Genomic DNA, 20,496 nt, shown 5'->3' on the forward strand with positions numbered 1-20,496 from the left:
CGAAAATCTCGTTTCTCGGTCACATCAATGGCGGAGAAAGGAGAAAAACCCATGCAGAAGCGTTGGTTCACGTCTTGGTGGCGGCAGAACAAAGAAAGAGCGTCTGTGTCCGACTATGCGTTGGAATGCTCGTAGCCAATGAAAGGGCTCTGATCATGCCACGTGATTTAAAGGGCCAGTCGCAACGTCCAACTCAGGCGGTAAACAATCTTTTTTTTGTATTTTTAGCAAGAATGCGCCGCTGCCGAAGCGGCTTCTGGTAGATGATGGTTGGGGCTACTTCCCCGCGAAAATTCAAGAGTGGGTGACACCCTGGAGCGAAATGCCGCGTTCCCGAAATTCAATCAAATTCGCACTTTGACGAGCCACCGCGAGTGCTTTAATTGCATTTTTTACTAACTTCCCATTGATTATCGGCGTAGATTTTTTTTATATATAAAAGAAGAGGCTTGGGGGAATAAAAAACGCAAGAAAACACAAAATCGACTTTTTCGAAAAAAAAACTCGCTGTTTTTTCACCCGCATCTCTCCTTAATTCGACACTAATAGCAAGCAATAAGTTTAAGGTTCGTTGAAGGATTCGGGTTGCAAGATTCCAAATCTGTAATTTTCACCATGAATAGAGGATCAATGAGCCAGAAAATTGCATATAGGCAAATGAATGCAGCGACACCACTCAAGCATTCTAACTTTGCCTAGTGAAATGAATTCTTCACCAGTGTCAATTTGCTCACCGCTTTCATGTGTAACACATTTTCAAATGGGATAGAAAGCACAGCTGAAATGCAGCGTGATTAAAGAATGCAATGTATCTCCTCCTTAACATGCTGCACACTAGGCGCTCATGAAAAATTTTAAATGCAAAAGTTACACCTAGGCTATTAATCAAGCAGCTCATGGGTACAAAGTTCATTTCACAATCATGAAATTAGTCATGATGATTATGAAAAACCATGATGCTAACAGAAGCAGCTATAATGGGATGTTAATGGTGCAGAATGTCATTTTCTCACAATCACCCATCTCACAATCAGCCAGCACCTTCTGCAGTCTAATATTAGGCTAGGTTCGTGAAATTTTCCCCTATTCTGCTGCTACCTTCCTAGTTCATGCAACAAATGTTGCCTAAGAAATGCTTCTGTAGTGGCCTACAGAGCTTGAAATGTAACAAACCAACTTGTTTGCAAAATACAAACAAACTATGCTACTGGCCAAGCACATAACCATTCCAAAAGCAGAAACAGTAACACTGCTTATTCATCATATTCTTTTGTCTTCTTTCAATCTACTTGTACAATGCTTATCAGAATGTACAGTAAAAGCTCATTAATTCGAACACCGTAAATCTGAAAATCCATATAATTTGAACTACCACTGTGGTTCTGGCCAATGCCCATGCAAGTCTATGGAGTCATAAGCTCCCTAATTCGAACACTACAGGCTTTTCACGAGTTAATTCGAATGGGCTCTCAAAGGGAGGCCATAACTGGCGCAGCAGGCTATCGTCCAAATATACATAAATCTGAACACAGTAGCCGACAGGTAATTCGGACTCCAATAATTAGGACTTGTAGGATATTTCGGACTTCGATGAGGCACCGTAAGTCGCCCCATAGAAGCACATATATATTCGCGACGGATATTTCGGACTTCATAAGTCTGAAAGTTCGGTTTTTCAGACTAATTTCAGTCGCCTGCGGGTCGAAATCTGCCATCTTATCGACTTTTTCGCCGGCGCAAAAGGCGCCATGTTGGATTGAGGTGGAGTTATGCTGAGGTTGGCTTGGCTTGACACACATTCGCTACCTCATTGTTGCTAATAGAGGTCCCTGCGATCTCTGACACTTCGAGGTGGCAGCCGGATTGTCATCGCCGCCAACTTGCTTTTGTCGCTGACGTTGTCGCGGGCAGTTATCGCTTGTCCCATACGTTGAAAATTGGTTGTTGAGGGGAAGGAAATTGTGCCGGAGCTAGGGAAGGGATAAAGGAGGGACTGAGAGAAGAAAAGAAGAAAGAGGTGTTGTAATGGAGGGCTCCGGAATAAATAAGACCACCTGGAGATCTTTAACGTGCACTGACATCGCACAGCACATGGGGGCCTTTGCGTTTCGCCTCCATCGAAACACGGCCACCGCGGTCGGGTTCCAACCCAGGTACTCCGGATCAGTAGCCGAGCGCCCGAACCACTGAGGCACCGCGGCGGGTCTCATACGTTCGCCATTCGCCGTTTCGTCAATTGGGTTTCTCTGACCGCGTTGACCGAGTGGCGCTCAGTCTCCACGAAGTTACATCTGTTCGCCGTTTTGTGATTGCGACTGGCAGTTCCGCCGCTTTGAAAGAAAAGTGCCTTATCTTTTGTGTTTAACGAGCGGTGTGGTGCACACTCGGGTTGTGGACAACATGGTCCCACCGGGTCAGTCAAACAAGCGTGGGAAGTATTCCAACTAAATGCGGTGACCTTGCTGTCTAGCGTGTACAGTGAAAGCACAACCTTGGTGCAAATCGTCGCCAGAAGAGAGATTTGCCGCAAGGTAAAATCAGTGACATTTTTAAGCCGATTTCATCTCAATAAAGTGATTTTTTGTACTTCACAAATTTTTCGGACTGTTCGATTATTCGGACCATTTTTCGGGTCCCTTCGAGTCCGAAAAATCGGTCGGCGACTGTATCATGTTGCAGAGTTGCTCACACACCTCTGATGCGCATAAAATGGCAAGCGCAGCGATGAATGAACAGCCCTGTCTTCAAAAAGTCGCACAGCGTAGCTTCAGTTTTACTTTTCTGAGCTTCACGCCACTTCAAGTGCCGATTGGCACATCTCGCAGGTCTTTTCTAGCCCAATTTTTTCCTTGCCGCTTCGGTGCCTCCATCAACGTGGTTCTTTTGTTCTTCCAGTGCACCGAAACTGTGCACTCATCAAGTGTAGTTTGTGGTTTGTGCGGCGAAGTCTCCTCACATGCAACGCTAGCGCTTGTGAGGTGTGCGAGACTGTAGCGATGATACACTGCTAAAAATAATTGTTGTGCCATTCTAATCTCAAAAGCAAGCAACCATAGCCCAGTGTTTCGTCAAATAAGTTTACCGTGATGCAAGCAGTTTTTGGCAGTTTCTTCAGGGCCCATAAAACATTTTTTTTTTGGTCACTTGAAGTTTGAATTTACCAGCTTATACTGTATAGGCAGCTGGGACGAAAGACTAAAGTATGGTGCCGTACTAGTATGGTCGGTTTGCGCTATTACCAAGCCCCCTCTTGGCAAACAAGCATGCTTATCCCCTGGGACGGTACTGAACAGACAGACAAATGCAACCAAAGAATTTTTCAATCAAGAGTAGTGACTCACATGCACCTTTAATTTGTGCTTCGTTCGTCTTAACGGACCCTTGGCCGACTGAAAATTACAAACAAGTCAATAATTAAAACAAGAGAAAAAAAACACAAGCAAATCTAGCTCCTAGGCAAGCGCAAGAGGCAATAAATAAGAACTAGAGTAAAGGCAATGAAAACTGATGCTATTCCCGACCATCATGCATTCCGCTGCAACATCACCTGCCCTTCTAGAGGCAGACACTACTGACATGCCCTCCACTGTCATTACACAGCAGTGAACCTGCACTTCCCCAGAGAGCAAAATATTTAACATAGTGCCGAAAACTGGATGGACAATGCGCACACAACTGCTGGCTAAAAACTGCCAAGGCTTTTAGTGGTGGCACAGCCCCAACACCCTCAGCTTTTTCTGTTATCCTTATTCTTATGTCTGCGGCAGAGCATGTTACGTTATCCTGGTGGGTTATAGAGTGGATGCTCAGATGGAGAAGAAGGGAGAAAGAATGCACCAGAGTTTACACCCCTGATGAACACTACCACTTCTGCAATGATCATGCATCAACCTAAGTGCCCCATCATACTTTGCTTTTGCCTCTTTTTCCCATTCAACTTTTGTAAACATTCCATTGAAACAACAAATCCAATACGCAGTATGTGAATGCCTTGTGCCTCCCTCTTCCCGTCATCTCTCATACTCTGCACTGTTTTTCCAGCATCAAGAAGAATATTCAACTAGCCTGCACAAACACTTTGTTTTCAAGGCCCAAAGATAGGCTGAGAGTCATGGCAAGCAGTGTCACAAGTTAATAGGGCATGTGCCAACGTTACCCCAAAAAGAAAAAGAAAAGGAAAAACAAAAGCTATGTCTAAAGCGTCTTACCCACAACCACCAAGGACTAATGAAAAACCACTGTTCACATAGGCGTTATAGATGTTACATTACGACCAGTATGCAGTACACAGCAGCTGACAGCCGAAAACATGTGCATGCACATGTACAGGTTGTTTCACGCATCAAGGGAACATAGGAGGGTGTGGCCATGCTCTTCGCAGAACCAGTGCATCCGTCACTGCCAGGCCAGGTGACATGAAGCACAACTTCCAGGTCCCTCTATGCCTTCACCCTCTACGCCTGCACTTGACCTCTACGTGGTCAAGTGCAGTCACGCCCTCCAATATTGCCTCTAAATGTGAAACAACCTGTAGATAAAAGGCAGTTTAGTGCACAAGCTAGGAGCGTGTGGATATTCAAAATTTCAAATAATTTGTGAATAGAATTTGCTATTCAATTTGCACTGCGCTGATACTATTTGAACTAGTGATGAAACCAGCATCGCCCATTACTGTCGTATATAAGTCAACCTTTCTTCGGAAATATGACCGTCCAAAATTGAGGGGGGTGAAGGGCGACCTAACTGCGAGGTCTAAGCTAGTTGTGGATGAGTGGCCCAAGCCCAAAGCCAGTGCCCATTCCCGGCAGGGTACATGCGGCCTCGAACAAGCGGTAGATAACGTGAAAGAAAAAAGCCGATTAGAATTAGGCAGTTTATACATCTCCGGGGCGTGTGTTGCTCTGACATCCAAAACTAGAGGACCCTTTTTAGTAAGTTTTGCCACTAGTCAGTCAGGCCGCATGCAAGTATGAAAGGCAGGGTGGAACGCCTTTTTTTCACTTTTGTTCTCCACTGGCTTTAGACTGCTGTCCTTGCAATTGCGTTGTTACACATTAATTGCTTTGAGTAGCACACATGCGATGCAAGGGAAACTACAAAAGAGAGTGCGGCAGCAGGATGAAAGAGAGTGTGTGGAAGTATGCGCCGACTATATGTATTGAGTCAAGTTTTCGTTTGGCCAGCAAGGGCTACAAGTTGGGGAGTCTATTTTTACGCGGCAATACACGGTAATAGTAAGTATACTCTAATAAAGGCATCTATGATTACGTTAGGTATGGCTACATGTTGCGTATAATCTGCCTTTCTTCAGAACGTACATGTTGCGTATAATCTGCCTTTCTTCGGAACGACCATCCGAAGATAAGGGATCGACCTATACGTGGCGCCAATCTATTTGCGGGGTCTAAGTAGGTCTGGACGAGCACCGGGTAGTACAGTAGAACCCCGCTGTTACGTTCCTCACTGCTGCGTTTTCCCGGCTGCTACGTCGTTTTCATCCGGTCCCGGCATAGCTTCCATAGGATCCAATGTATAAGGAACCCCGTTGTTACGTAGTAGCTGTGAAAACGTTCCCGCATGATACGTCGCAACTTAGCACCCCGAACACGCCTGGGCTGAAGTAGGCAATGCGCTGCAACCGCCATTTTGACTTTTGGCGAGTTTTGGCCGGGCTTGGCCGGGCTTGGCTATGGAACTGGCTGCAAGAAGCCACACGACAGTTCGAGAGGCCCCCACTAGGTGGCCATTCTTGAAAAGTGCTCTCACTTTTACGGTCGCCGCATGGTTGTTGAACGGGTCGACTCCTCTTCTATCATGCTATCGTCATTGTGCATTAAGCCTCGTGAACGTCAAACTTGTGCTTAGACGGCGTCGCACAAGCGGAAGGCACTTTCCCTTGAGGAAAAGCTGGACGCATTAAATGCAGTCGACAGGCAGCCAGCGCGGAAGAGAGTCGACATTGCAAAGGACCTTGGTCTCCCACCCTCGATGCTTAACAGCATCATCTCAAAGCGTGCAGAGATAGAGGGGAATGCCGCGCTCTTCGGCCCGAAAGCAAAGCAGGCTCGTGGCATAAACGGCAAGCCACCATTCTGAATTTCTTTAAGTCCTAAGCGCACTCTGTGGAAATAAACTGTCTATAGTTGAAACTGCACATTTTGATTCATTTTCGGAGCTTTCCTCACTGTTGCGTTTTCCCGGCTGTTACGTTTTTTTTCCACGGTCCGGTGAAAAACGTATTAACGGGGTTCCACTGTACACACTCAGTTTGCCATTGTCAGTTTGTGGCAGGGCATTAAAAGGAGACATCAGAGGATGTTAATTCCTCTGCAAATTGGTTCTGGTAAAGAAAATTAGAATTAGAAAATTAAAGAGAGCCACAAGCAGTACACTGCACATTTTCCGAATGTGGCCATACCCTTCACTCTTCACGGCCATTTCATATAAATTAACAACTTGCACTTCACTAAAAGCCTGATTTTCACGGCTACTACAGGTTTTATTTTCGTCCCACTTTCTCTGACTTGACAAACTTCTGGGTCACTTCTCAGCCATGTCCCTGAACATTACAGCTTTTCCAGAATGGTCAAAAGATCCCCAGCACTCCAGACAAGCAGATTCCCACGATCGTTATCCTTATCATCATCCCTTAAATCAAGCAGCGACAGCAAGGCCCTGAATGGAGCAGCAATTTTTCTAGCTTCCTCACTCCATCCAATTCTTTACCACCACAAACCGCATTCTTCTTCTGTCGCTTTACTACCAGTTATGTGCTCCACATACACTACCTCCTGTGAGATCCACATGTGCAAACGCTTTTAATTAGGCTTTCGAACATTTTCTGCATGGCCTATGAAAGGCTTGGCTGATGCCTGCTATAACTGCCTATGTAGACAGCAATATGATGGGATATAAAAATTACAAGCCTTCATCCATTATCCTTTGCAGACGCAAAGAACAGCCTTAGAAGATACGAGTAGTCTGCACCTGCACTGAAGTCAGCTCAGCTCTCTAGTCAAAACCGTTATAAAAAAAAAACTATTAGCAGCTAAAAGCTAACTTTTGAAAAAAAAAAAAAATTTGATGTCTTTTTAATACCTAAAAGCCTTAAAATTTGCAGCTTCCGTTGTTTCTGACGGCTGCCAGACTGAGACAATGAGTTCCACATGTCTGCTTGCAAAGCCTAGCTCTTTATGTTGGAACTAAATCAGCTGAGAGCTATGCAAGGAATAACTATTCTCAAAACAACTGTGGGACATCAAGCCAAAACAGAAAGCAAAGACCCACAGGCAGGTGCACCAAAGCAAACATGTAGCGGCTATAATGTTCCAGCCAGATGTATGCCGCCAATGTAAAAGACACCAACGATAAAAAATTTAATATTGCAACTGTTTTTTTTTTTTTCTTTTAACGGTTTTGAACATAGAGGCGGTACTGGCATTGTTTTCAACAGTGATGTCTTGAATCAGTGCAGACTGTACACGGTGTCTTCGAGAGCGGCCTGTCTCAATCTCCGCAAGAAAAATGAAACGCCCATCTACTTCACCGCTAGTGAGAGCTGAAACACGGGCACCGAGGACAGCAGCAGAAAAGAAGAAAAGGAGGACATTCTCACCTGGTGGCAGCGGAATGCCAAACTGGGGAACTGGTGGTGGCACCATGGCCACAGCTGTGCCACCCCCCGGAGCGGCCATGGTCGTCACCACGGGAGTGCCAGCCACCGGGGGGAATGCCACTGCCATCATGGCCTCAGAGGGCTGCCCTGCCTGTGACTGCTGCTGTTGTGCCAGGTCGAGCAACACTGGTGGAAGTGGCTCGCCCATGCTGCGCTGTCGCTCTTGTTCGGAATATTTCTCTGCAAACCAAGCAACAGAGAAGTCACGACTGTAGCATGCGCCATAAAGACAAGTGGGTGACGCTTTTACGCAAATTGTGACCCATCAAAGCATGCTACAAACAAGAGCCATCCTCATACAGCTCTCTCTACAGATCACTATGATGGATGTTTGGGCTAGTTGGTTCAACATGAATGCAGCAGGCAGTGCAAAAGAGACAAGGATAAGAAAAACTGCAATGCAATAAAAGTTGCAAGTACTGTACAGCCTCGTTGATACAAACCCGGTTCACAAGATTTCCTGCTTCATATGATCAAAATAGCGGGCAAATGTACTACTAACTAACGTTGGTTCACATGCAAGCGAAGCGCTCGCGAATCCCGCCGCCACGGTGCATAACCCTCCCTCAAGCGGCGGAGGCAGCTCCAGGGGATGGAGCGGCGAGGTTCGGGCAAGTTGGAAATTCTTCGCGGTGGCAGCACCACTTCTTAACCAATGCCCGGCGATGCCACGAGACCAGTAGTAGTATCAGAGTTAGTATGCTGCACATACTTTTGTTTTAAAAAATTATAATAAGAGGTGCTGAATGCATAAAACGAAACATCAATAATTATTTGAATAAAATATGAGACTAAATGACAAAACAATGCTTATATATTACGCTTTTTGGTGTTTGCAGACCACCAAAACCGGCTAGAGGCGCAAGTCAGCAATATTGGTTTTCGCAGCGGTGGAGTACGCACAGTGAGATGCATGTGAAATGAATGCTCGCAAAACACTTCACAGTGCTATGCCGTTGTTGGCTCAGTTTGCTGAATCACTTGCATGTGAACCAGCCTTTACGCCATTTTTTTTTTCCAGCAATTACGTTCCAGGAAGGCAGAGCTTGGTATCCCTTTTTCTTTTGCAAGCTCTCTAGCTTTTGCTTGCGTAAGCTCCATGCTAACAGCTAGATGCGCAGCTCGCTGTTGCCGTACAAACTCCATCAGGCCAAGTTCAATTTCTGGGAATGCACCATTCTTCGAGCCGCACAAGCTTCGTCGCGTTCCGTTGCATGCAAAAAGGGCTTCTTTCTGTCGTCACCATCCACGAATGCTTCCCGCGACGACACCAAACTGCCTCCCGGCCGCACTGTTGCCGATGTTCTCCGCAGCTAAAGTCACTTTTTGCCTGAAAGCAGCCGAGTACTGTTTTCAAGAACCTGACATCCTGCTCCCAAAAAAACATCCACTTCACAAAGCGTGGCTTATGCGAGCACGTGCGTTGTCAACAGGCGCGCGGCACACCACGACCCCCCCGGCACACCCAACGGATCAACAACAAAGAAACGACATCGTGACATCGTTTGCCGAGAGTAATGAAGCCAAGTCGTAGCCACGCCGCAAGAACGAAACCAAAACTTCGAGCAGCTTCGAAAATTTTTGTTCGGATACGCAAATAGTATGAAGCGGAAATTTAGGACGCTAATTATGGGAAAAAAACCTCGTATTTTATACGGGTTTTTACAGCAGTGAGCACCCAGCGCCTTGTGGCGTCCTCAGGGGGCACTGTTGGGTGCAGACTTCTACTCCACACTTTATGCTGTGCACGCACTGATGAGCAGTACTTTGACGCAGCACCCTTCCTTTGTGACTGGAGCAGGGAAAGTGAATTGTGCCTGCAAAGCAATGGCTTAAGAGCCGAATCCCTATATCGCGACAGGAACCAAGTCAGAAGCATGCAGGAAAGTCGTGCGGCATAAATGTGACAATAGATGGCTCTATAGTAGGATACAACTTCAGCAGTTGCTAACACTGGGCCACGGTCCGCGGCGTACTCCGCTGGCAAATCGTAATAGTGATAGCTCGTTAATTCACAACTCGTTAATTCGAAATTTTGGATAATTCGAAATAGTCATCGTGGTCAGGTCCGCAGTGCATAGAAGTCTATGCGTGTAACAGCTCGTTAATTCACTCAAAAATTGGCGCCGCCACCCATAATTCGAACTGCGCGCCGCCAAGCGCCGCTGTTGAAAACCATCGTTGGAAGCTTTCACGGCAGAATGATAGATGGCACAACCATCGGGGCGCCGCTAGGGTGCTGGAACAAGTACTAACCAGTCTTTCCTGCCGCGACTGCTTCGAGGAACGACGTTTTAGTGTTTTAGCCCTCGTTTTGCACGCCGCTTGCTGTGAGCTTGTGTCCGCGAGGTGTGTTCGCGTGGGAAATACTGCGCCAAGACGGTGAAGGAGAAAGTGGCGATTTTACACGAGGTGGACGAACAGAAGGCCAGCAAAGTGGAAATCGCAAAAAAGCACGGGATTCCACCAAGCACTTTGTCGACCTACGTCCGAAATACGAAGGCCATCGAGGATGCCTACGAAACCGAAGATTTCGCCAGCAACAGAAAAAGGCTCCGATTAGCCAAGTATCCGGAAATTGAGACCGCTGTGATCACGTGGGTGAAGGAAATGAGAAGCGCAGACATTCCACTGAGCGGCCCAATTATCATGGCGAAGGCGGCCGATTTCGCCCTGCGCATGAATGTGGAAGATTTTGTCGCCTCCGAAGGATGGTTTCACCGCTTTCGAGACAATCTTGCCTTCCGGGTGTTGTCCGGAGAAGCCAAAGAAGTGGACGCAGAAACCTGTGCCACGTGGCGAAGCGGTGCTCAGCAGCAGTACTTAGAAAGCTACTCGGCACAAGATATATTCAATGCTGATGAGACGGCTTTGTTTTATAAGCTCCAGCCCGACAGAACAGTAACATTTAAAGGGGACAGCTCCGTTGGCGGCAAGCGAAGCAAAGAGCGGATTACTGTTCTGGTCGCCGCTAATATGACCGGGACGGAGAAGGTCCCTCTTTTTGTTGTCGGAAAGGCACAGAAGCCTCGGTGTTTCAAGAACATTAGGACACTGCCGACAGATTACACCGCCAACAGCAAGGCGTGGATGACGGGCGAATTGTTTAAAAAATGGCTCCTGAAATTCGATCGGAGGATGGAGCTAGGGAAGCGTCAAGTTCTCCTTATTGTGAAAAACTGCTCGGCACACAAAGTCGACGCCGAGCTGAAAGCCACAAGGCTAGTATTTTTTCCTGCCAACACGACTGTGGCCTTGCAGCCAATGGATCAGGGGGTGATCAGAAACATTAAATGTTTCTATAGGCGCCACATGATCGAGCGCAAGATTTTGTGCACTAGAAACCAGAAGACCAGCACCATCACATTGCTCACAGCAATGCACATGTTGGTGCGTGCATGGGAGCAGGTCACGCCGTCCACAATTGCAAACTGCTTCCACCACTGTGGCTTTGCTGCCGGAAGTATGGAAGAAAGTGGCGACGATGGGAGTCCAGAGCCTCTGCCTGCGGCTGTGCGTGCTGTGCTGCAGGACGTTAGTTTTGATGATTACGTTGAAGTAGACAGCGATGCAGCAGTGTGCGGTGCCCGAAGTGATGAGGACATTGTCGCTGAAATTGTTGGGGAGCAATCTGTCCCAGAAGAGGCAGAAGACGAGGACGACGACGAGGAGCAAGAGCCCGTGCGTCCGTCCGCGGCAGAAGTTATGGGAGCGCTGAATGTCGCGCGCCTTTTCTCCAGCTTTGAAGAGGGGGAAGAAGACTCCCTGCGTCACATTCGCGCGCTAGAAGACCGAGTGACTACGGTAGCCCTCAGAGAGAAGAAGCAGAAGATGATAACAGATTGTTTTGCAAAATAAATGTTTTTCATGACCTCCAGGCATCAAACGCGTCCATTTTTGCTCACTTTCATTAGTTCGAATTTTGGTTAATTCGAACTGGCCTGGCGGCCCCGTGGAATTCGAATTAACGAGCTTTTACTGTAGTAGTAATAGTAAATGAAATCAACTTTTTAACATTTGACTATATTAAACAAGCCATGTATCAAAATTCTAGCTCCTATAATTTTTGTTTCTTGCGATTAGTTTTTTGTTTAGCAACAAGAAAAGTACTAACAATGGTCTACTTTTTTGTCGTGGAGGAAATCTGTGAGGTGGTCGTGAATGTGGGCGGAGCTTCACTGCAGACTTAAGTTGTATCGGACTGTAGCGCTGCACCCTATTTCTGCTCCCAAACCGGTTTGGCCGCCATGGTGACGGGGTCTGCGCTATGCAAAGAAGTAGACTTCCAGAGGTTTGCCAAGGGTCCGTACTAAAGCTTAAACTAAGCTATCTGACACGCCAACAGGGAACACTACGCAGGCAGCGCTGCAAAGAGAACAAGGAACAAAGAAAGAAAATTAAATATTACAAGTCACCTCTGAGATTGTCGGGTAGCGAGTCCTTGTCAATCACACCTCCCTCCTCCAATGCAAGCAGGTTCACTTCAGCAGGCAGTTTTTCCAATGGAATGTAGCTCACACCCAGGTCCACTTCCCAGAAGTCCTTGAGCTCTTTGCCCTTCACACCTTTCCCTGGCGCCCACGCCATCTGCAACACAAGACATCCACTCATTCGCATTGCAATACAGGTGTTAACAGAAATGCTTCACTTCAAAACTGAGACGTTATAATGCGAGAAGCAAGCAGGAACTGCACTCATCACGAGGGCCCCTTCAAAGCTTAACGCTCTTCAAAAGTTCTGCAAATTATTCTCTGCACCCTACTTTCTCGAGAAAGCACTCCGCCGTCCTGATACGAGCAGAAATGTGCTTGCTTATCTTAAGATTTCACATTAACACAAACACAGCAGAATTGTACAAGTGAATCTTTCCAGCTGCTATGCTGGAAACACATAATTTAAGGGAACACTTAGGTGATATTAAAATGGCACATATTGATAAATTCCCAATTTCTAGTAACAAAAAAAAGAATGCTTTTTCCAGAATAGAGCTTTTACAGGCTAGAAATGACAGCAAAACTAAACGAGTGTTTTGCTGTCACCAGTCATTCTCGCTCGCAGAGGCATCAAGACAGTTTTTTTCACATGGATCCTTGAGGGTAGGTTACACCGCCATTCACTTCCAAGTGGTGACCACAGAGTCCTTTTCAGCCTGGGCGTCAGGAGTTTGAGGGGAGGCGAAAAAATTGTCCTGCTTTTAAAGAAAAATTTCCCAGCCATAAATGTGTCTTTTGCTACCAAAAAAAACATAAAACAGCGAGAAAGAGCCATAAAATCGTTTTTTGCTAAAAACAAAATTTGTATGGATCTATCATATAAAACTTCCTTGCACCTGCTAGCATGGCACCTGCTAGCATAAGTGGGAATTAGTTCCCTCTCTACATATTCCCACCACACCCACTATCAAGGCCCCATACTTCTGCCACTGATAGACAATCGCTGCAGAACTCATTTTGAGTTCAATAAGAGCTGCACTTCAGTAATCACTACCCCACTGTCCCGGAATGCTTCTCATACAGCGCGAGGAAAAAGCAAGTCGCTGAGTGTAAGGTCGGGTGAAAATGGAAGAGTGACCAAATTTCACATCCTAATGACGCCCCATGTGTCACTACCACCTGTGCCGAGTGAGTCAGTGCGTTGTAATAGAGAAAACGAACTCATTTTCTGAGCTTTCCTCCGCACTTTGCTAGGCAGCGTCTTGCAACTTGTTGAGAAGTTCACAATAATACCTCCCTGTGATGGTTTGGCCATTGTGGGCATATTTTATTTATTTATTTATTTATATTCTGTGAGAAGAGCACCACAGCAGTCCCAAAACATGCTCAGCATGACCGTTCTCAATGATGGCACAGCCAAGGCGCTGGAATTACAGCTGTCACTGTTTGCTTCCTGATTTTTTTTTCAGGGTCAAAATGGTGCACCCGACATTCATCAAGGGTGATGAGGCAGTCGAAAAAGTCATCAGGGTCGCTCTCGCAAAACTGCAACATTTTTATGACTGCTCCTTTCTGCAAGTTTTTTTGCACCTACGTCAGCTACCGTGGAACACAGCGCACAGCAACCTTTGTCATGTGCAGGTTGTTGTGAAGGAAGTTGTGCACTGAGCCTGCACTCACGTTAACCTGCTGCACTGTTTAAGCGTTAACTGCCGGTCTGCGAGCACTAGAGCCTCCACTTGCACAGCAATTTGTGGTGTTGCGTTTTGGACACAGCAAGTGTCATAAGCTGGGGCATTGCCAGTGTATACCGCCACCAGCTAAACAGGCATCTCCTTGGCATTGCGTACATTCAAATGCAGAAAGCGAATAATTGCTCATGCTTTAACTCTCTCGATAGATATGTTTGGTGACCAAGAGGTGTCCCGTGGCACTCTATAAATGTAATTTTCATATTCCACTGTAATTAGAGGAACATGCGCTCATTTGGATGCCTATCTAAATTTATGGTACAAATAATACGATGAACGCCTCTAGTACCACCACGAGCCATCGCCAACTGCTACCGGTGCATGCTGTGCAACTGGCGATAGCAATGTCGATGGAGTATGGGACAAGTGCCACTGCACACTGCTCACAGTGCGCACCACTCAACAGGAGATTGCGGTGTCGATGTGCGGGCAGCATTTAGTGCTGAAGGGTGCATGCGGTTGCAGCTTGTGTGATCGTTTCATCCGTAGTGGTGCGGGAGAGAGTTTGGAACGCCCTAAAATCTGCATGTTGCACACAACGCACTCCGGTCAGGGAATTTCACAAGTTTGTATCATTGAGATTCCACTGTATTTAGGTTTTCTGGTACTTTCGCCAATTTTTAGCAGCAACAAAACAAACGCTGAATGATTACTGCATTTTCATACATTACCAGAGTATCCGTAGCATCATAAGCTGTGCTGTACGACTGGTAAGCGGCCTCAGTGTTAAGAGAAGAACACGGGCCTTAGGCCAACATTGCAAAAAGCCTTTGTAATATGGAAGCTACTGAGATGCAGAAACAGCAACAAAAACAAAGAACAGAAAACAATGGGAGCTAGTACGAGGGAATGCAAAGCGTCAAGCACCCCTCGAGTAGTAGCCACCTCAGCAGTAGACGACACAAGATGTTATAGGCTCCACTTAAAGGGACACTGAGGAGAACCCTATCAAAATTTTTTTCTTAGCAATATCTGATAGGTCGGCATTTCATGGCTTTGTTGACGCTTGTCCGGGAGCGAAAGATGCATTTATTTCAAAGAAATTTGGATTCGAAGTTGAAAAATTTTTTCCCGCCGCTCCGATTCAAACTCGAGAACTCTTATGACGACACGGAGAACTCTTATGACGACACAGAACGGAGTGACGTGAAACGTGACGTAAACGGAGACTCCGTGATTTCTGGCGGCTAGCGGTGCGGTCTAGCAGGTACCGAAATGAAAGCTGCCGCCGCCGCACGTTGAAGGCATCTATCGGGGGTCGCCACCGTCGCTTCGTTTAAGTTTGCACCGGCGTCTTGCCAGCGTTACGATGGATCCCGTTCCCGAAACCAACGACGTAGTTCTCGCAAAAACTCTGGCCTGCATTTCAGCGACCTCAGCCCCACAGAGCGTGCGATGCTTCTGAGGGAGCAAGGTTAGGTTAGGCGCCGGCGGGTGGTTTCCCCCTTCCTCAAAGAGCAGCCGTTGCAAACTAAATATCATAACCCCAGTGCGGGGTGTCGCGAGGGGTGCGTTGCGCCCATCGGAGGCTGGCCGGGGCTTTGGGGCCAACGGATTGTGATTCCTTGAACGGCGTGGTTGCACGGCGCAGCAGGCGGCGTCGTGGTCTCCCACAATTGCATGGGCCAAGTTATTTATTTTTTGCCACAAAAAACAAATGGGTGCTCGAGGGCGGTCGCGTTTAAAGTCGGCGGCTTGAAACCAAAGCCGGCGCACGACGCTTCAACGGCTTAATTCCGCTAGATCCAACGGGTCCACTGGATCTGGCTCTCTCGCCAACTTGCATGTACCTTCAGATATGTACTGTGAATGGATTAAAATAGCCGAGCTCGAAAAGAACAGCTCCGCCGAACTGCTGCAGCTATTGAATATAACGCGCACCTCGCCGCGGAGCCAAATCAGTCTGGCTGGGCCGGCGGCGGCTGGCGCACTCGGCGCGAAATAGATACGTGCTCCAAACTCCCCGCCAATGCGGTCAGAGTGCGCCGAAGTCGCCGAACGCGTCGGCGGTCGAGTGCAGTTGGAGTATAGACTTCGCCTCGCCGCAGCATAAACGCGCCTTCACAGAGCCTGCGCTTAACCGCTAACCAACGTATTCGGCAGCGGCATCCATGGGAGCCACTGAAACCCCCCGCCCACTCACTAAATAAAAGAAAAGAAGTCCGGTGCCGAGGTTCGGAATCGAACCAGGGCCTTCGCCTTTTGAGGCGGAAACGCTACCGCTCCGCTACGACGGCTCAAGTTACAGCCACCAATAAAGGCGCATCTATTGAATGCACTCTTCTGATGCAGAAATCTCTGCGCTTTCGCTACGTATATCCTGGCCTAACAGAGCTAGGCCATCAGCAATTTTTCTGAACTGCCTTGTACCTTGTCTCCCGTCCCTAATAAACGATTTCCGTTAAGTAGTTTGAAGTTTACTGGCACAGCTGGGAATGTTTCGCCGGGAAAGCGTACGAATACACAAGTGCTGCTTTGTACGATCACCGACCATCGTGCCATCATAGCTTTTCATCGACCGTGGCGATCATCTGACAAGCCTTAACAGGCTCCTTCAAAGGTTAACTAGCACTTGAAGCGGCACTTGGAGTTCCTCTGCTGTTCGGCGCTTGTAAATCGAAGCGCGTCAAAAACAAAACCACGGCACACGCAAAGCTCAGACGCGAAGCGCCATAACAAATCGAAACTCTCCTGGCCGCCTGTGGCGCCGCCAAGCATCCGTTTTCTTTGCTTCCAACACTCAGATTGTCTTTTGCCTGCCTTCCTTGTGTGATAAAAGTGCACTATTGGTTTGAAAACAACACTTACTTCAATACTGATCTGTGCAACCTATCTTTTTCGGCCTCAGAGATTCGCGACAACAAGTAGGATGGAAAATTCCTCCAAGGTGGCGCCTCTTGTCCTATGGCGTCACCACGCTTGTACTTGTGAGATTGGCCTGTGGTGGCGATACCTGTATTTTGGTTCTTGCTATTTTCTACCTTACAAGAGCTTTGTTTTCAGTAAGAGCGGCGTTTTTGTGATCAGGAGCTGGTATTCTATCGATACAAGCCAACTTCAATTTATCCTCAGTGCCCCTTTAAAAGAGCTGGCAGCAGCTGGAACCACAGCAAGTTATAACAGGCCTTGATGATAAGGTTTTCTAGCCTTGTGGACACATCTTACAAGTGGACTGCACTATACCGTTCCCACTAGATACATAGTTTACCAATGCCGTTCCAGCATCTTGCATCAACTCAAGCAAGCACAGAAACCTTGCAAAATGGCAGCCTTCCAGCAATAGCAGGCTCCATGAAAGCCTTATCAGCAAACAGTTACATCTGTTAGCCATAGGAACAAAATGGAATGCACTAACCTTGATGAGGCTTCCTTGAAGCTTTAAGTTTTTCAGTTTTGACAATGCCCGAAAGGCATCCTGCCTGCGGTCCATGCACACAAAGGCACAACCCCGAGGTGGAATCATCTGCAAGAGAGACATGGCTGCCATGAAAACAAAGCACAAATCTTCCATCAACTCTTCCAGAGCACCAAGAAGTTGCACCGGTGACCACTAGCAATGCACAGTGTCAAACAACTCAAAAGCCCAATGGGTTCAGTGATTACCAAAACACTCAAGAACTCTCAAAAGAAACACTCTTTGTACGTTCCAGAATGTTTTTGTTTTTATTACTTTTTCTCATACGTTCCAGAATGTTTTTGTTTTTATTACTTTTTCTCAAACAGATATTGTCTTGTCAATACAATTTTTTTTATTTTCAACTTTTTTGTGTACTTTCCTATTTTTTTGGCAATATTCACACCAAATATTTGTTGGAAAAAAATGTCTTCACAAAGCACATTCAATTGCCATCATTTTCATGTAAATTTCGCTTTTCTTTTATGCTTTACATATTTTGCAGGAAAAAAATGCCTCAGACCTATCAAAAACAGTCATTTTTCCCACTGTAATGATAATGTTAAATGCTGCTTTTATGTACAGTGCATGACACAAGAGCACCTGGTACATAAGCATCAGAGTCATGCGGGTCAATAGAACTAGAGCCGGATGACAACAGCTTCTCAGTGCCGATGTCCCACATCATCCTCTGTGCCATCCAGCGCGTTGCTGACGCTGCATTTGCAAAAAGACTTGTACACCATCTCTTCGGGGAGAGATTTTCATGGCGACGACAACCAGCCACAAACAGTCAGCAGCGGTGGATGTCGCAGGCAGTCAATGGGGGTGGTCAGGTTGTAGTCCAGCATCCATTCATTATAAAGTTTACGCACTCAATTTATGTAGTCACGCTTGTGACTCAACTCGATCATATATCATTGAAATTCAATCAGCTTGTTCTCAAACTCTTTGGGCAGTTGCTGGCACACAGAAGTATGCAGCCGTAGAGCAAAGCTTTTTCGCTTCATAAACTGCCACACTCATGATGACGACCCTTTGAAGTGCACCCTCGTTTGAGTTCAGAGGTATGCGCGATCTCAACAGCTTTCAAGCAGATGTGCTCGGAAGTCATAGGCAGCGATCTTGTATGCAGCTCTCGGATGAACTCCACAACCTTAGCTTCTAGTTCAGGATACCTTGCAGTTCATCCACCAAATGACGTTTTCTTCTGGTCGTTGCATGTCGCGATGTGCTGTTTCTTGCTTCGCCAGTAGTGAATGTTTTTTCCGATGCTCCGAATTCACACTCTGCTGCCAGGTTGCCATGCGCTTCGGCGTCTTCTATAGCTTTTTTTCTTGAAAGCTATCGTGAATTGCCGTCAGGAGAAAAAGCAGCGCACCCAAAGCAGTGTTACAACATCAACAAAAATGCAAAATGCCGCCGGCTGCTTGCAAGCACAACGTGAGATATGGCAAAGTTCGCGATTCTTAAGACCAATTTTTTGCAGAAAAATGATTTTCTTTTTTAAAACTTGATGAATTTTTCGGACAGTTTCATTATTCAGACCATTCCCTGGGTCCCTTAATGTCCGAAAAATCTGTCAGCAACTGTACACAGTGCTCCTTTGAACCCTGGTCTGTCAAAAGGCTGAACCGCCTTCCCTTAAAAGCCACCCCAAAAGAGCTGCGAGACATTGTTATCAGTTTGAAATACAGCTCAGACCATTTGTAATGTAACTGCCTATTATGCGGGACCGCACTGTATGCGGCTTTTTGTGACAACCACTTCGCTTCCCATAGAGTTCAGCGTATTGGTGTACCGCTTAATATGCAGCAGCACGTAACCGAAGACCGCATATGGTGCGGTTTCTGGAAAGTCTGGCGACCCGCGTGGCGGCGCGGGCCCGTGGGTACCGGTGGGCACGAGGAGCGTGCTTCCCAGATTACGCAAGAAGGGGGAAACAGGCGGGGCGGTGGAGTGTTGTCAGCGTGGTTCAAGGCAAGGCGGAAGGCAGGAGAGGATAGAAAAAAAAAATAGAAGTTGCAAAGTCGGCGTTTTTCCTCTCACTCTCCAATGCGCCTCCATTGAGCACACTGATTGGACAAAACTTGAAAGCAGGTGATGGCACGGCCAGACGGGCATGTTGGAGCTGTGGCCGCGGCAAGCGCACGCATTGACGCTACAAGCGCTGCTTGTACCGCACGCATGTGAGGCAGCGTCTTGTCATGCCCGAGCCCATGAGAGAGATATGTGTCGTCGTGTGTAGCGAAAAGTTGACAACGTAGGCAAGTCGGCTCACAATGTGAGCAGGTCATCAGTTTCGATGGCGCCTGCTCCTCCGAAAGGCAAGAAACTGCAAGCTCTCAAACCAAAGCAGAGCATTATGAGAGACGTCAAGAGCAGTTTGAAAAAGGCTACGGTGGCAAAAAAGTATGGTGTCACCGACGTTACTGTGTCCGCCATTTGGGAGAGCTGCAGGAAGACTCTGCGTAGCTTGCAAGGAAGCGGATTCGTGCGTCAAAGTACATAGATGTCGCCGCTTTGTTTGAACTGTTTCACGAAGTCCGGGCCCAGTGCGTTCCTGTGAGTTGCTCGATATTACAAGCCAAGGCCAGGTACCTTGCAAACATTTTGGGGCATGACGGTTTCAACCCACTGAACGGTGGTATTCAGCGTTTCAGGAACCAGCACGAGATAAGCTAGTCGTCGTTGTCGGCAACCCCGGCAGCGTTCTGTGAAGTAGCCACCACAGATGAAGACATCGTGGCAGCAGTGCGCGGTCGCGATGAGTCTCTATCCGAGGATTAGCCCGACAAAGTGAGTGAAAATGCAGCAGAAGTTTCGTGCAAAGACACGCTCGACTGTTGCAACAAACTGCGCCTCTACTACGCTCAGAAAAACCTTAGCGAGCAAGCGCTGAAATGCTTCACTTGTTTTTGAAGATGAAGTCATTAGCAACACAGTTAATCGCAGCGCCAGACTAAAATAACGGTGTTCTTTCATTCATTACGACGCTTCAACAAAAAGATCAAATAAACTTCTTCGTTGCCTGTGATTGCAGGGTTGTGCGTCTGATGTGTTGTCAGGTGCACTTTGAAAGGTAGGCTGGCCATTCTGAAAACCCGAATGCTTGGAAAAACTATGTTGTGGTTACAGTGCAGTACTGCTTATAATGCATTTTCCCCGACTCCCATGGTATGCGTTATAAATGGTCTATGCTGTACCTGTCAACACAATCCTCCAATTCTCGTCCCTTCAGAA

At 47.1% G+C, this 20,496-nt stretch overlaps 1 protein-coding gene across 6 annotated transcripts in view; it reads right to left on the reverse strand.

Moving 5' to 3' along the window:
* Nucleotides 1-20,496, reverse strand: part of Isha (Insulator su(Hw) mRNA adaptor) — a 67,359-nt gene that overhangs the window by 25,309 nt on the left and 21,554 nt on the right. For 2 of the 6 annotated variants that reach the window (XM_077631034.1, XM_077631031.1), the window contains 4 exons: nt 17,215-17,322; nt 12,091-12,262; nt 7,616-7,855; nt 3,348-3,389 (listed from right to left, as the gene is read on the reverse strand). In XM_077631034.1, the coding sequence (XP_077487160.1) occupies nt 3,348-3,389; nt 7,616-7,855; nt 12,091-12,262; nt 17,215-17,322 (562 nt within the window). Of the gene's footprint in view, nt 1-3,341; nt 3,390-7,615; nt 7,856-12,090; nt 12,263-17,214; nt 17,323-20,496 lie in introns of all 6 variants that reach the window. The other 4 variants (XM_077631032.1, XM_077631030.1, XM_077631035.1 and 1 more) reach the window with 2 other exon arrangements.

Source organism: Amblyomma americanum, chromosome 7 (assembly GCF_052857255.1).
Source record: "Amblyomma americanum isolate KBUSLIRL-KWMA chromosome 7, ASM5285725v1, whole genome shotgun sequence".
Lineage (NCBI taxonomy): Eukaryota > Metazoa > Arthropoda > Arachnida > Ixodida > Ixodidae > Amblyomma > Amblyomma americanum.